The following is a 14,696-nucleotide window of genomic DNA, read 5'->3' on the forward strand; positions in this document are numbered from 1 at the left end:
GGAGTTATCTATTGTGCATTTGGCACAATGTGGCACCATGGCTGGGGACAGAACCTGCATCCCCATGCCCAGCAGCTTAATACCACAGCTGCTGGGCTACTGCAGTGGGCGCCCCCATTCCATGTTTCACGTGCCAATGACAGCACAAAAATTTCAGCCTAAAAACACGCTGAAAAACGAAGCATTCAATGTATTGCTACAGCCAACTTTCTCAATATGACAGGTGCTTCAAAGAACTGGGTACGTACCTGTCTCTCGGTGGGTTGATCCTTGATGAATGGGTGCTTGAGCAGCTGCTCTGTGTAGGGTCTCTGCTGGTAGTCCTTGACCAGCACGGTCTCAATGAAGCTGTGAAACTTCTTTGCCCACTTGCGTGACTTGAGCCGAGGCGGCGGGTTTCGAGGAATTAGGAATAGAGCCCGCATTGGATGCATGTCGCACAAAGCTGAAAAAGGGGCAGCGGGAATGCCTATGAGCCGATGGCAAATTATATCGCTCTAAAGGGAGTTGGACGAAAGAGTAATAACAACCAAGCTGCATGGCTTGGTAGAGTAGTTTTCGTAAGTGTTTCAACTCAGCATGATATTTCAAATATACACCAAGTCAGTATAATATGCACTTCCTTTAGCCCTGTCCTAGCCTAGCCCCCCTTTCTCACCACCAGTCATAGAAATTATTAGGGCAAAGCTCCCCTTAAACCATTTGCAGAGCTTGGAGAGGTGCAACCTTCTGTTCAATAATTTGATAATAATAATTGCCAGGGTTTTACATCCCAAAACCATGATATTATGAGGAACGCCATAGTGTAGTGGAGGGCTCCAGAAATTTCAACCACCTGGGGTTCTTTAACGTGCACCTAAATTAAAGTACATGGGCCGCAAGCATTTTCAGCTCCACCAAAAATGCGGCCGACGCAGTCGAGACTTGGTCCCCTACCTTCAGGTCAGCGGCCGAGTACCGTAACCACTAGACCGCCACGGTGGGTTTTCAATAATTTGGTAAGGTTCAACACCTTTATGTTTCTCGTCATTATTTTGCATGGCAGAACAAGGAGTTGGTAGGGCACTGAAGGAGCCACAGGTTGGGTCGGTTGCGTACGTGGGATTCGCACCACTACAGAGGCTACAATTTTTGATTTTGATATTAATGCACACATTGTGGCCCGGCATGATTAAGCTGGTACTTGCATACGACGCAGCCCCAGAGATGTGAAAAAGCTAAATGACTCACGTGGTTGTGACTCAGCCATTTCCAGTGCAGTGATTCCAAGCGACCACAGGTCACTCTGAAACAGTACACATGAGATCAGGGGTGTTGGGAAATACCTCTCCTCAGTTTGACCGCAACAGAAACCATGACATACATGGCAAGTTCCTTACCGAATTAATGACAACCTAAACACACAAACATAAAGGTGAAAATGTGACACAGCAAAGTGCCATAGAGAGTCATTTCTGCAACTAGTCTATGCAGCCACTGAGTACATGTTGAATGTATACTTACCCTGTTGTCATACGTGGCATCTGGATTTTCATCACAAGCAATCACTTCTGGGGCCATCCTGTGTATTAAAGAGGAAACAAAAAAAATCAACTTCAGCATATTTCTTGCCGAGTATATTTATTATTTCTAATGTAAGCGTATGTGCTTAAAATGGACAGAAAATTCGCTTCAGTCTGCAGGATTTGAGCAGTGTACCTATACTAATTCTTCCAAAACTGCGCCATAACGCCTTTCCGTCCGAGAAATTTCTGACTTTAAATTCGGGCATATTCCACAAAACAAGTCCGCAGCAACCTCACACATTGTAAGCACCATCCTGAACAAGTACAGGAATCCCCATAACAAGAGAATACTTTTTAAGGATTGCTACATACATCACAAATGCAATTATAAATGATATTTACAGTTATCACGTAAAGGAACAGTTTTGATTATGCAGTACAAATGCCTTCCACCAAGGTTTTGCAATTGTTTGTCATGTCTCACTATAACGACTACAAGTATGTATGCCCAAGAATTTTTCAACTATCATCCCACTATGTCTTTTATGTGCCCTTAAGCGTGTTCCTTTTTGTATCCCATGGACATCTCAGCCCATCAGTGTAAAGCCATGCAGAAAGCATCTCTATCTTATACAAGGGGGGTCACAACCTTGCACTTTTTATACAGTATTGCAATAAAATTTTGCACGAAACAATAAAAGCAAGATCTGGTGCAGCATGCCAATGTAGTTTTTAAAATACCAAGCTGATTTACACAGTATGGCTCAATGCTGAACGCCAAGAGTTATCTGACCCAAGGGCGCATTACCACGTTTATAGAAGAGAACACAGAAATGCTGAAGGGTCAAGTTTTGGCTGTCAATGCTACACTTTAAAAATGCAGTAGAATCTCATTAATTGGAACCTGAAGGGACCTGAATAATATCACTCATTTCGTATACTGAGAAAAATGCACGTTAGTGCACAACCAACTAAATAAGAGGCAGTTTTATTTAAGAAGCAATTTCATTTAACTGATTTCTGTTAACCAAGAATCCACTGTACTACATATTAGAGTCTTTTAGCAAGTTACGTAAACACAGTACTGAATCATGGTACGGTATTACCGTACCGCTCCTCCTTTCTTGCTTATTGTGCTTTTGCCCTCCTAATTCCAATAAAGGCCCCCCAACACCGCAAATGCTTTTTTCAAAAATTACTACTATATGGGGTTGTCACGTCTCACTGTTGGTCCTCAGCCTACGCATCGCTAACGAGGAACCTGTCGTTCAGGGGACACACTGTTACCGGGACTGGTAGCGGCTTAAGCATAACGACCAAGAAAGGAGCGGTATGGTAATACCCTATTGTAATTCCATACCGTATATCCGTAACTTGCTAAAAGACTCTATTGACACATGTTCAAAGTGCATAGGCGATTTCCGCCTCTATGTTCTCCTCCTGACATTTTACAAGAGCTAATGCCATCCTTCGACAAGTAGGCATATCTACAATGAATGCTGTTGCAAGGTTTACGCAGCCTGATGCTGATGACAATAAAACAATAAGGAGCTTTATAAGAGGGCACGAACAACCAAACGCCTGTCAAGAATACTTACCAGTAAGGAGTTCCAATAAATGTGTTACGCCGTCCTATCGTACGGTCCAACTGAGCACTTACTCCAAAGTCCACTGTTCAGAACAAGCAAGTACTGAACATTAATAACTGATGAAAAAAAAAAACGCGCAGCAAGGTACATCAAGAGTTTTTCAAAAATTGGTCCGCAAGCCAGCTAGAGTGCAAGGGTACAAATTTATTTCAATTTTCCCACGAGGCCATACTACAAGTTCCGAAGGAAATCCTAATAAGGAAATTAACCATTTAGAAATATTCTTCGCCTACAGCTTTACTCTGCTTCTCTAATCACGTTTTTGAACAATCAAACCAACATCTTAACACTTGATTCATCTCCTAATATAAATCAAATAACTGAATCTCACCTTATCCTTCTCAGACTTCAAGATCATTTAACAACATTATTGTGCTTTCAGTCAGTTTTCATTAGGAAATGAGACATTGTTTAGTAGTAGACATTGAGTAGTGCTTCAAAGTTCCCCCACCCCTCTGAAAACCAACAGCGGTAATTTCAACAGACTGAGCTTGCCATCTTAGCTAAGAGGCATAGCGCAATCAAAGTGAGCTTAGTTTCATCTGCTAAAGCACAAACGTGTTCGGGTCATTGCTACATCGTACTACTCACCAAGCTTTACTTCAGCATTGTCAGTGAGCAAGACATTTTGTCCCTTGATGTCCCTGTGTATAATCTTGTTGGCATGCAAATGGCTCAGGCCCTAAATGCACAGGAGGAGAGGGGTGTGAGGGGAGAGAGGGCAGAAGTGAGTAACTAGGAAACGTGAAAATAAAAAAACGAATGACCAAAAATTACAGCAGCAAACTATCTCCTACCCTGAGGATCTCTCTGCATATGTATGCAATCCATTCTTCCTTCAGTGACTGGCCCTTGGTTGCTGTAAATACCACATTGGTTGCAGTCATGGCTGGCACTCTGAACTGTTTGATCCACGTGCACACTAACAAACCTCAGCTCCAAACCTGTTCCTAAATTGCTCCGATTCGAAGACTGCTGCCGCTCGAATGAGCTAGCCACTGTTTTCCATAAATTCTTACACACGCCAGATGACCTTGGCTTGTCTAGCATTCACTTATTGGATGCAGAAGACAAACCTGTCCCATGTAGTTTCGGCAATTAGTAGAGCACTAAAGGCTGCTCAAGTTCATTGACTGTGGTGACTTTCTCGGTGCAAGTTCAGGGGGCATAAGAAGCCTTTGTAAGAATAGTCCTAGAACATACGAGGCATGTACATTTGTTCTTGCAAATTTCATATTCAAGCACACCACTAAATTTTCATGTATTCACATAAAAAAATGCTTCTACATAACGTTGCTTCATTCATAAAAGCCAGCATGATTGCACGAAACATGATACGTGTATTTTTTTTTTGTAGAGCAGAAATATTTGAAGAAAAAAAAAAAAAGAAAGCCTGCAAACAGCAAAGCCCACATTCCATTACACTGTTACAAACTACGCTTCATTCATGCGTATTTAATGTGTACCTTTGTTTTAGAAACTAACGAGTAACCAGACATACACAGGCACACACACATAACATTTTCTTTGAACAAAATGTCAACTAACATGCCATTTGACAGATGGCCTTTCCTATATCTCATATTTGTGTCATTTCTTAAGTGGACATGATGCCAGGTTTAGATAAATATATAGATATTGATCTCTAGAATGACTGAAATCTGGACGCCGATTCTTAAATGTAGTTTTTGTTTCATGGTTATGTTTTAACATATGGTGACCGGATGGGGCGCCTCACAAAAATGCTTGAGATCAGTGATGTCTGTACAGCTCATGAACGTCCTTATTAGGAAAAAAAATATTAATAATATTGGATGAAGACAGTCATGTGCCGGCCGGGCACATCGAAAGATCCGTGGGCCGCGTTTTTGAAACCTCTGAATTCTACAAATAAACAAATTTTAAGTTGGCAATGATGCCTCTAGTAATTTAAGTTCAATGACAACATTCTATACCCCATTTGTTCGCTGCACTTAGAAAAACTTCAGTGCAGTCACGGAAAGACATAGCTCTGCAGCCATATATCAGCTTCCTTTTCTGGATCACACAGAAAAATAATAAATCTTGCAAAACGAACAATAAGTCTGCCAAATTATGTCAGTCCCGATGTAAGTAAATCATTTCTACAAAATGAAATGCATGTCATGCAATGCTGCCTGCTTTCTAAGCAGCCTCAATTGTTAGAGCCAACTGACATCTTCATAAAACATCTAAATCTTAGCATTGCCATTTTTTGGGCACGCTAGTAAAGTGAATTTGAAAGCATGCTCAACACTAGCAGACAAGGACGTAAGAGAGATGACACCACCATGCATCTCAATCTACCTAGGTAAAGTTTTGATCTATGTATTTAAATGCACTGGGCAACATCGATGCGCTTGCTAGACAATTTCACGACTGAAAGTTACTACAAAAAAGCTAATGACAACAAAAAAAATTCTATATAAAACCAGACAGGCTAGAAAAAACATTTGTTAATACAGAGGGACAAAAAATTAAGACTTACACTTGACAAGATCTGTGACTGAACCAGCACCACAGTACTCCATGACCAGCTGAAAAGGACAAGACCAGCTTGTGAGGACCTAATCCCTGTGATGACTATGCACATATCCTCCGGATACTAGACAAAGAAAAAATACCCACCCAAAGCTTATCATCTTTGCCTGGTGGACTCTTCTGTATGAATGCCCCGTAGTAGGTGGCAATATTGCGGTGGTGGGAATACTGCATGGAGAACGATAAAAGGCAGACATTAGCCATAGCCACCACCCTACCATGGCAAGTAAAACACACTCCAAGAGATCTCCAATCCCAAGTGTCTTGCATCAACGGCACCCAACATATATGCCTGCAAGTTTTCGAACACTTCACATTAAAAAAAAAGAGAAAATAATTCTTTATTATAGTGACTCTCTCCGGGCATCCTTTCGTTACGCTAACAGACCACTGGTTAGTTTACCTTTTACACTTTACAAGACCTGCTCAATCCCACTTTTCCCTCTGGGTCAACTGGTGCAGCAATCATACGCACGTGATATAAAATCCACTCTGGTGTCTTTCCATCACTTGAGCATACCTTACCGTTTTTTTTTGCATTACTTGCCGTACTGTTATGCAAAGTTAAGAGCACTTTACAGAAAAATGACAAGAAAAACAAAAAACCTTTACAGTTCAGGCGAAATTGCCTGAAAATTTCTTGGAGCTAAACAAAAGGGATCATTACTAAACTTGCTGTAAAATAATGAAAAGTTTAGCCTTAACACTCGTGATCATGAATATAATGCTTTGTCGATACACTTACCTTCTTCAGGACATTAATCTCTAGCTTGATTTCTTCCTCTTCATCCTGCAATGCAAGAAAGACAAGGAAGCATAAATGCCTTGGTCTTGTAGAAGCAAAAAAAAAAAAAAAAAAAAAAAATTAGCGCAGCTTGCACTAAGTCACGCAAGGCTGGATCACAATGGAGCTGGCAGGCACCTAGCTGGTCTTGGCTTGGCTAGGCTTTTGCCCTCTCACCTCTCTCTTTCCCACCCCTTACTATACTATACTACAAATGGCTATGCTTGCTCTTTTTTTTTCTTTTTACCTCTGTTTGTTTCTATCACTTTCTACCCTTTTTTCTCTATTTCTCCCTTCCTCTTTCCATCTCCTTCTCTCTTTCTTTGATTCTCTCTCTCAATCTTTCTTCTCTTTCTTTCTATGCTATGCTTTACTCTCTACCTTCCTCCTCCTCACCCTCACTTCCCTGTCCCACCCCCTTGCTATGCTATATTACACAAGGCTATGTTATGCTCTGCTAGCGTGCCTAGATAGCAGAGTGGTTACAATGCTCGCTTCTGGATCGTGGGTTTGAATCCCGCTTCATAAATAATTTTTTTTTTTTCACCAAGAATTTATCTTTCTATCTCTTTCTCTCCCTTTGTACTCATTCTCTAGCCCATCATAGTTCTTGTATCCCCATACCTGCCAACCTAGGGACCCTCGAAAGTCGGGAGAGTTGTAGGACGGGGAGGGATGACAGAACGCGCACGTTTTTATTTCTTGGCTTCTGAGGGCTGCAGTAATGCCATACAGAGCTCTGAATGATTGTGGTAAAGCTTTTACACACTGGCGATCATACCGATGCTCGTATTTAGAGCACACATGTGTAATTACACACGCGCGCGCAACAAAACCTGCTATGACCGGCAAAATATGGTAGCCTTTTCCCACAATTAGCATGCTTCATCGCATAACATTGTATGACGGCGAAGCTGACTTTGCGTGCGCTGCAGTGTAATGCTATCGAGAACTCCTTGTCGAGATAAAGATAACGTGCCGAACCGTGAATAGCCAAGGCCACACAGCTATGCGGCGGGCACCCTTCCCTTTACATCAGTGGGCATGGGGGAGGGTCCCTCTGCAAGCTGTTCTGGTGCCTCAAGGCCAGAAAATGAATAGAACTGTCGTCCTTTGTTATTTCACTTCGGGCGGCTGTTTATAGAGAAATTTATGGCCGTGCCTGTGCAATCGAAAGGACTGGTCGGAAATCGGGAGTCTCCCGGGCAAATCGGGAGAGTTGGGAGGTATGCACCCCATACCAGACAAATTGGCACACGTGTTCTAAGAGCAAAGCAGAAGAGGAAGAAGAGGACGAAGACGAAGAGAGTGCGTGCCAGTTCACAATAATGATAATTTTCTGTCTACGACATACGGCAAACCTCGTTCATAACAGCTCTGCTGTAAGAAGAAGAAACAAGCTCTGCCGGATAAACCTTAGTGTTATTGTTTAACTGCAAGAGTTCTGTAGCTTAGGCTATTACATGGGCTTTGAAAACAACGTGCACATTACTAAAGCAAAAGCATTTCCGGGTGCTAGTGAACACGAGAAAGGAAAATGCTGCGACAGGACAAAACAACACTGAAATTACATGTGGCATCTCAATGGCCTTATTAACAGTTATCACTGCTCTTAATTAGCTAAGCACTACATCACCCCTGTGAGAAACCTCTGCGCAACACTTTTATCCTTCATAGAAATCCCCACCTCAGTAACATCCATAATCTTGATGGCTGCAAGCTGTCCAGTCTTGGTGTGCCGACCCTGGAATAGAAAAAACAATTGCAGGTGTCAGTGTCAAATTTCTCCGTACTATAAAGCCAGAAAAATGAATGTTTGGGCAACAAAAATGTATAGCAAATGTACAAACCTTGTATACTTGGCCATAGGTGCCATTTCCGACCACTTCAATTAGTTCAAATATACCAGCAGGGTCCTGCAGGAGGAATGGTGCAAAAATTAACAACACTCAACTGAAACTGACGATGGTAGACAGCATGGCTCTTCAAAAGCATGGCCAAGAACAAATCATGCACCCAAAGGTGTCTCGTTCATTCATCAATCTTGACCGAGAATCAGGTCAAAGTAAACTAAAGTGCATGTCTGCAATTGCATGCCTGTAAGTACATCTGACATTTGTCTGCTTAAAGCTTAGAGGGCCCTGCTATGGCCAATATGAAATATGTGTACCAGATGTTGTTCCAACAAGAAGCTTCTGAATTGGACAAAACATAGAGCTACTGGGAATCCCATCCCGCCATTGCAACCCAATCGCAGCTGTGTATTAGTAAATCAGAATTTCACAGTACCAAACACACGACACTAATCGCGAGGAGGTGCTTGGTTTGCGAGTAAATGCACAATAATAAAATGGAGGTGGCAGCACTGCTTTGGCGTTCCCACACCAGCTCCCAGTGTTGTCATAGATTTTTATAGTGTCTGACAGTGCCTACATAATCACTGATTGTTAATAATTGTTTACATTGTGTTCCAAGGAACCTGAAGTCTTAACACACCAAGTTTCACAAAATTTCATTGAACCAATGTGGCCAAAGTACGCAAAAAGACTTCAAATTCGTGACATCAGGGTGATACTCTTGTGCATCTGCACGAAATTCAGAATAAAACTTTCCGGACGAAATTAAAAAATAAAACTTTCACCTTCATTTTCTCTTCTTGTAATTAACATATGATGGCAAAATTAATGACAATAGAGTTCTGAAAGAATAAAATTTGTCTGAACTGATTTAATGTATCACTTTAGTGTTCCTTCAAAGAAAGCCACCTAGTATCGGTAGCATCAGCTCTTGCGTAAAACTACAAAAGACAGGACATGGAGATAATGTTTTAGTTGAGCGTACTCATACAGAAATAATAACTGCCTCCTATGTTCATGATAATATGGGCTAGTGAAAAAAACGAATTTCTAAGTAAAGCTGCTATGGGGGCTAGTTGGTGCGAATACATGGCTTGTTCGCGCTGCCAGGAACTGGACGATTTTGAAACACACAGGATGAAACGCGCTTCACCCTGTGTGTGTATTTTTCAGTTTCAAGATCGTCCAGTTCCTGGCAGCACAAACAAGCCATGTAAAATTTCGAAGCCATGAAATCTCAAATGGCTTTTTTTTTTTTTCAATTTCATTATACTAACTCATGTCAGTCCTGGCTCAACATATGTTTGGAAAAATAATTCAAATCTGTTAGACCCAGTTATGCTTTGCAATCTAAAAACAAGTATAACTACAACATAAACTTTCTACTAGTAGTATGAAAACACTACCTATCAGCAACACACATGCACACACAAAGTAAAAATGTATGTGGGCTGCAAGTAGTTTTTGAGCAATTGCACTAGTGCCACACCTACTTCAGTTTACGTACAAGCGTGATCAGACGTAATCACCAAGCCAGAATGTGCTTATTATACAAGACCGGGTGTTTTAAGGGATGTGTCCAAAAATCCTCAATATAAAAGCAGGGATGAAGCAGCAAACTTGCTGTATTGGAGCAGCGTTAGAGCAATAAATTTGTAGTTTTGTAGCAGAAAAAGGCAGTTTAGAGGCTGTCGCCATCCTAAGACCATTTTAATTAGCAAACTTTTGCTTTCAACAAATGCAAATGCTAGGCGAGAAAGTTTATGCGCCAAGATGAAATTTCTGTACAATACTCGTCAAGCAACTTAAAAAAAGAGATCCAATCAATCTGCAACTGTAGGGAACTGTAATGGCTGCACAAGTCCTAGTAACAATAAAGATGAAATCAGAGCACAACAGCACTAAAAGCCAATGTGTTGAGCATTACAGGGATGAAATGCACAGTGAAAACCAGCATTTGCACTACTGGTGTAACGAAGGTTTTCAAGGTTGTCCAGACTAAGCCCGTGTTTAAGGTAGCCGAAACTGTCACTACTAGCAGAATGAAACTTACTTCCTCACTGACTTAAGAAGCAAATCAATTTCTTCAATTCAGTCTAGCGTACCTGGCAGCTTAGAGTTCATGTCACCCAACCACAATTTTCCTACTCTCAGCCTTGTCTGTGTCTTTTGCTGCCACTCCATTGGTGAGCAGTTTTGCACTGCTGAGCACGCAGGGCTTTAAGCCAAGAGGCTGTGATGGTTTGCTTTCTCATCCATCAGCTTCTTCTTATTGGAGTCCCAGTCAGCTCCTATTCATGTTTGTATTTCCGGGGCAGTGATTGTTCATTGTCTAAGCATTCCTGGTGCATTCTGCGAGACCTCGCCATGCACTTCAGCAGCTCTGACGTCATCATAGTGCTTCAGGTAGGCTCTGGCTTGACCAAGGCTGGAGACTCATTATCGACAGTAAGCTTCGGTGGTGGACGATGTGTTTGTTTTCAGTATATCCCCTCTCGCGGCCTGCAATGCCATGAGGTGCGCAAACCAGTGGCGCATGTATGTCCAATGCTATGGTCACCTAACTTTAGGTTAAGGGGGGACGTGGCAATGAAAACTATTTTTGTTATTTAAGGAGATAGCAATAAAAATCTGGCATGCAGGCGTTATTTGTTGTGCTGATATCATAACTGAAATCGGTTTTCAGCTATCTGTTGTAGTTTTTGAGTTACAGCACTTCATAGACTCCCATTGTCATCCCAAAATTAATTAATTAAATAGACATTATGTTCGTCAAGGTTTTCAGATAAGGATATTCACAAAGGCCCATTCTGTGCCGTAAAGCTATTGGTTTATTTTTTTTAATATTCAAATAAGCACACAAAAATTTTTTTGAGATGTCCTGTCCTGTACATATTGTCTTAATAACAGCTTTTACAAAAAGCCAATTATAAAAATTTTTATGACGTGCAGACAAATATGGACAGCTTTAAGACACTCACCCATGTCTCAGGATCTAAGTGCAGAAAACAAAATAGTAATATCTTTATATTTTGTGAAATGGCACAGGGATGACTGACAGCAACTGCTCAAAAAATGAAAGCCGAGAAAATGGAGCTCGAAGTTAGGAAAACGGAACTCAGAAGGGGAGCTGGTTTTATTTTTCACTGGGCAAATGCGGCTTTGCGGCTATCTGAAGCTCCGATCTGTCCTCTTTAGGATGAAGCCAAGATGGTGGCACTATGCCAAGGGAAAGCTGCAAGATTTGCATATTCTAAAACCCAATTCTCTCATAGTTTTTGATAAGAGCACAATAGTAAAATGCCTTTTTCTCAACTTCTACTGCTTATTGTGGTCTAATATTTCACCATGACATAAACGATAGTCTCAGAATTGCAAAAAAAAAAATAAATAAATAAATTGAAAAATTGAAAATTCAGGCCGAATTCACCATTCCCATTGCCACGACCCCCTTTAAGTGTTAGGTTTTGTGCGCTGTGGTCATATAGACATGCATAACCAACTAGCCCACCAGATTGTACTCAAATGCCATTTTGGTGCAGCACGGGCAGCTTGGCATAGGCGCAATTAGTGCAGCCCTTCCACCCTATAAATAAGAACCATGATAGTTGCTCACCACCTCAAGCCACTACATTTTCTGTGGTGGCAGTCATCATAACATGACTGGATACGTTAACTAAACCAGTAAATACAGAAATTAAAATAATTAAATGTTTAATTAGAAAGAGGCAGTTAGGTCAAACAGGAGAATTAAGTCCTTCCTGCGAGGAGCCCACTGCCACTTTGAGATTTCCAAAAAGCAGCCGCTTGTAATTTTTGCAGAGCGATAAAATCTGACCAACTTCGCTGGTGAAACTGAAGTGCTGAGGAGTACCCTTCCAAGACGCCCCAGAATGAGCTAGCGCGGTTACCAACCATCGATTTTTACTTTACGGGTGTGCAGGACGCGCTTGCTTTGATAACACACATGGTGCACATAGGGTAACGAATGCAGGAGAAAATCACCCCTGCAATCACTGCCGGAAACAGTGTTGTCATTCTGGGCGTCTCGGCAGGGTGGCACTTCAGTTTCAGTTTGGCCAGTTCAGTTGGTTGCACTACATCACTGTGCAAAAATTACCAGCGGCCGTTTTTTGGAAATCTCAAAGCGGCAAAAATTTCTTCACAGAAGGGACACCAATTCTCCCATTTGAGCTGACCATCTGTATAATAATATTAATTTCTACAATTACCCCGATAAATGATGTCTCTACTCCTTTCAAGATGTCTGCACCACAGAAAAAGCAATTATAATGGTAGCGAGCGTCACATATTCCTCATTTTTGAGGATTTTCAAACATTACTTGAAACCCTTGGTATATGGCACATTCATGGTTAGAGGTTGACAGTTGCCAATTGGAAATTTTCAGGACTATATTACAATATTTTGCGAGCGCACCACATAACATACTGGAAACCCCAATAATGATATTGCCACTTTTAAATTGACAACAAAACTGTGTACACCGACAAACAAGGTAGCTTGGTAGACAGAGCTACAAGGGCAGGCAATGCATAAATGAAAAGCTCTAAGACAGGCAGCTAACCAGGACCAACCACTTATTTCATCTTTCTGATTTCATTCTGGAATGAGAATTTAAAAAAGAACAGACTATTTAGACTCTACACACTGGTTTACAATGCTTTTTGCACTGGCCACAGCAAAACCATCACTGTCAAAACACAGACAACAAAGGCAACAACAAACAATGAATATTTGTACATTTGCATTTTAATTTAAACTGGTAATACCAAAAGGTGACAATATCACTAAAAAACTCACTACACTGCAACACACTGAAGTACAGAAAGCCACAGACGACATAGGTGCACACATCAGGATAAACCTCCAAAATAACAAGCAGTAGTGACTGACATGTTAAAAACTTCGTTTCACGAATCTTGAGGCACTTCTGAGCGGACATGTAGTGCGATTGGCACATAGCATGGCTAGACACATGCCAAGGAAAGTGAGTTAAAAAGCGACTGCTTGATGTCACTGTCCATTCGCAGTCATGTGGCATGTTCTATTTTTTCAATGCTCACACCGACCCTTCTTCATATGAGGAACACCTCCAACATGAATCTCATAGTGGAGTGGTCAAACTACTCACTTTCGTTGCACAACTGAACCTTTTTCAAAGCTAAGGCACTCAGAATTTTTATTACCATTAACAAAAAAAATTTTAATGCTAAAGGTGAAAGATATTGAGACGCCACTTAACGCACCTGTGACGAGGTAGCATTCACATCAACCAAGTGGTAATACACACTTCCCGCAATGTCCCAAAGAGTGCAGCCGAAACGCGGTTCGAATGCCAGTCTAGATTAAACGAACCCTCTATTATACTATGTCACCAAGATCAATTAAAAAAAAAAAAAAACATACACCAGTACTAAGTTCCAACCTGCCTTATCACAGTTACACAAACTCCATAGTGAGAGACAGCGCACGATAACGATTTCAATTAACCACTTCTATTTCCCATGCCGCGCTCCCGTTGGGTGTAATTACATTATAAAAACTAAAATTCGAGTTATATCTAGACACTTCGTCACGGTGCCCTGCAATGAGGATGCAGTTCGATTTGTATTCACTTTCTGGCATCGTTCCAAACGACTGCAACACAATGTTGTGACTCATTTGGGATCATCTATCGCGCCCCACTTGGGCAAGATTCCAGGTAAATAAGCCACTACGATTATGACGGCATGGTACGAAACACCGACGAGCATATGCTAAGCCTTTACATGCTGTTTCTCGAAGTTAGAAAAAAAATTACGCGTCCAGGCAAGTAAAATACGAGTACTGCTAATCGACGTCTCGCAGTTGGCCCACACTTTAGACCAACATTAAACAGTTCGTTTCCGACTCTTTTCTTCTTCAGCCTTTCCGTACCTCGAAAAATATACCGCAGAACGTTCCAACGCTATTTACAGAGGCTGCACGCGAATACGCCTTCAGGAGACGCACAGGAACTGAAGCAATCTCTGCAGCCACGCAGAACCACGAAATGTTGGCATACAAAAATCAGCAAAACATTTTGTAATGCATGGAAACCTGATCTGAGAGCAACGAACCCGCTTTTATTCTGGAATTTCTTGCCAGACCTTGGGCTTTCTTTCGCTAAAGCGGACGAAACTTAATGCTCGCTGTAGTTTTGCTTTGCTTCGAAACTGCGACGAACTGAAAGTTACATCCGATTTACGACACGCCCAGAAGCACTTAGCCTGGGCCCAAAAGTAGCCCACATCAAAGAAAAAAAGAAGCAAAGTGCCTCACTGACGAAAATACTCGGCCCGC

General features: G+C 41.5%; 1 protein-coding gene across 3 annotated transcripts in view; it reads right to left on the reverse strand.

The window, feature by feature from the left end:
* Positions 1-14,696, reverse strand: part of LOC119387238 (serine/threonine-protein kinase mig-15) — a gene marked incomplete at its 3' end in the record, with an annotated part of 46,250 nt that overhangs the window by 30,413 nt on the left and 1,141 nt on the right. For all 3 annotated transcript variants that reach the window (XM_049413448.1, XM_049413447.1, XM_037654567.2), the window contains 11 exon segments: positions 249-445; positions 1,231-1,285; positions 1,504-1,561; positions 3,104-3,176; positions 3,746-3,836; positions 3,952-4,013; positions 5,661-5,709; positions 5,801-5,881; positions 6,459-6,503; positions 8,185-8,241; positions 8,348-8,413. In XM_049413448.1, coding sequence (XP_049269405.1) covers positions 249-445; positions 1,231-1,285; positions 1,504-1,561; positions 3,104-3,176; positions 3,746-3,836; positions 3,952-4,013; positions 5,661-5,709; positions 5,801-5,881; positions 6,459-6,503; positions 8,185-8,241; positions 8,348-8,413 — 834 coding nt within the window.

This window comes from Rhipicephalus sanguineus, chromosome 3 (genome assembly GCF_013339695.2).
Source record: "Rhipicephalus sanguineus isolate Rsan-2018 chromosome 3, BIME_Rsan_1.4, whole genome shotgun sequence".
NCBI lineage: Eukaryota > Metazoa > Arthropoda > Arachnida > Ixodida > Ixodidae > Rhipicephalus > Rhipicephalus sanguineus.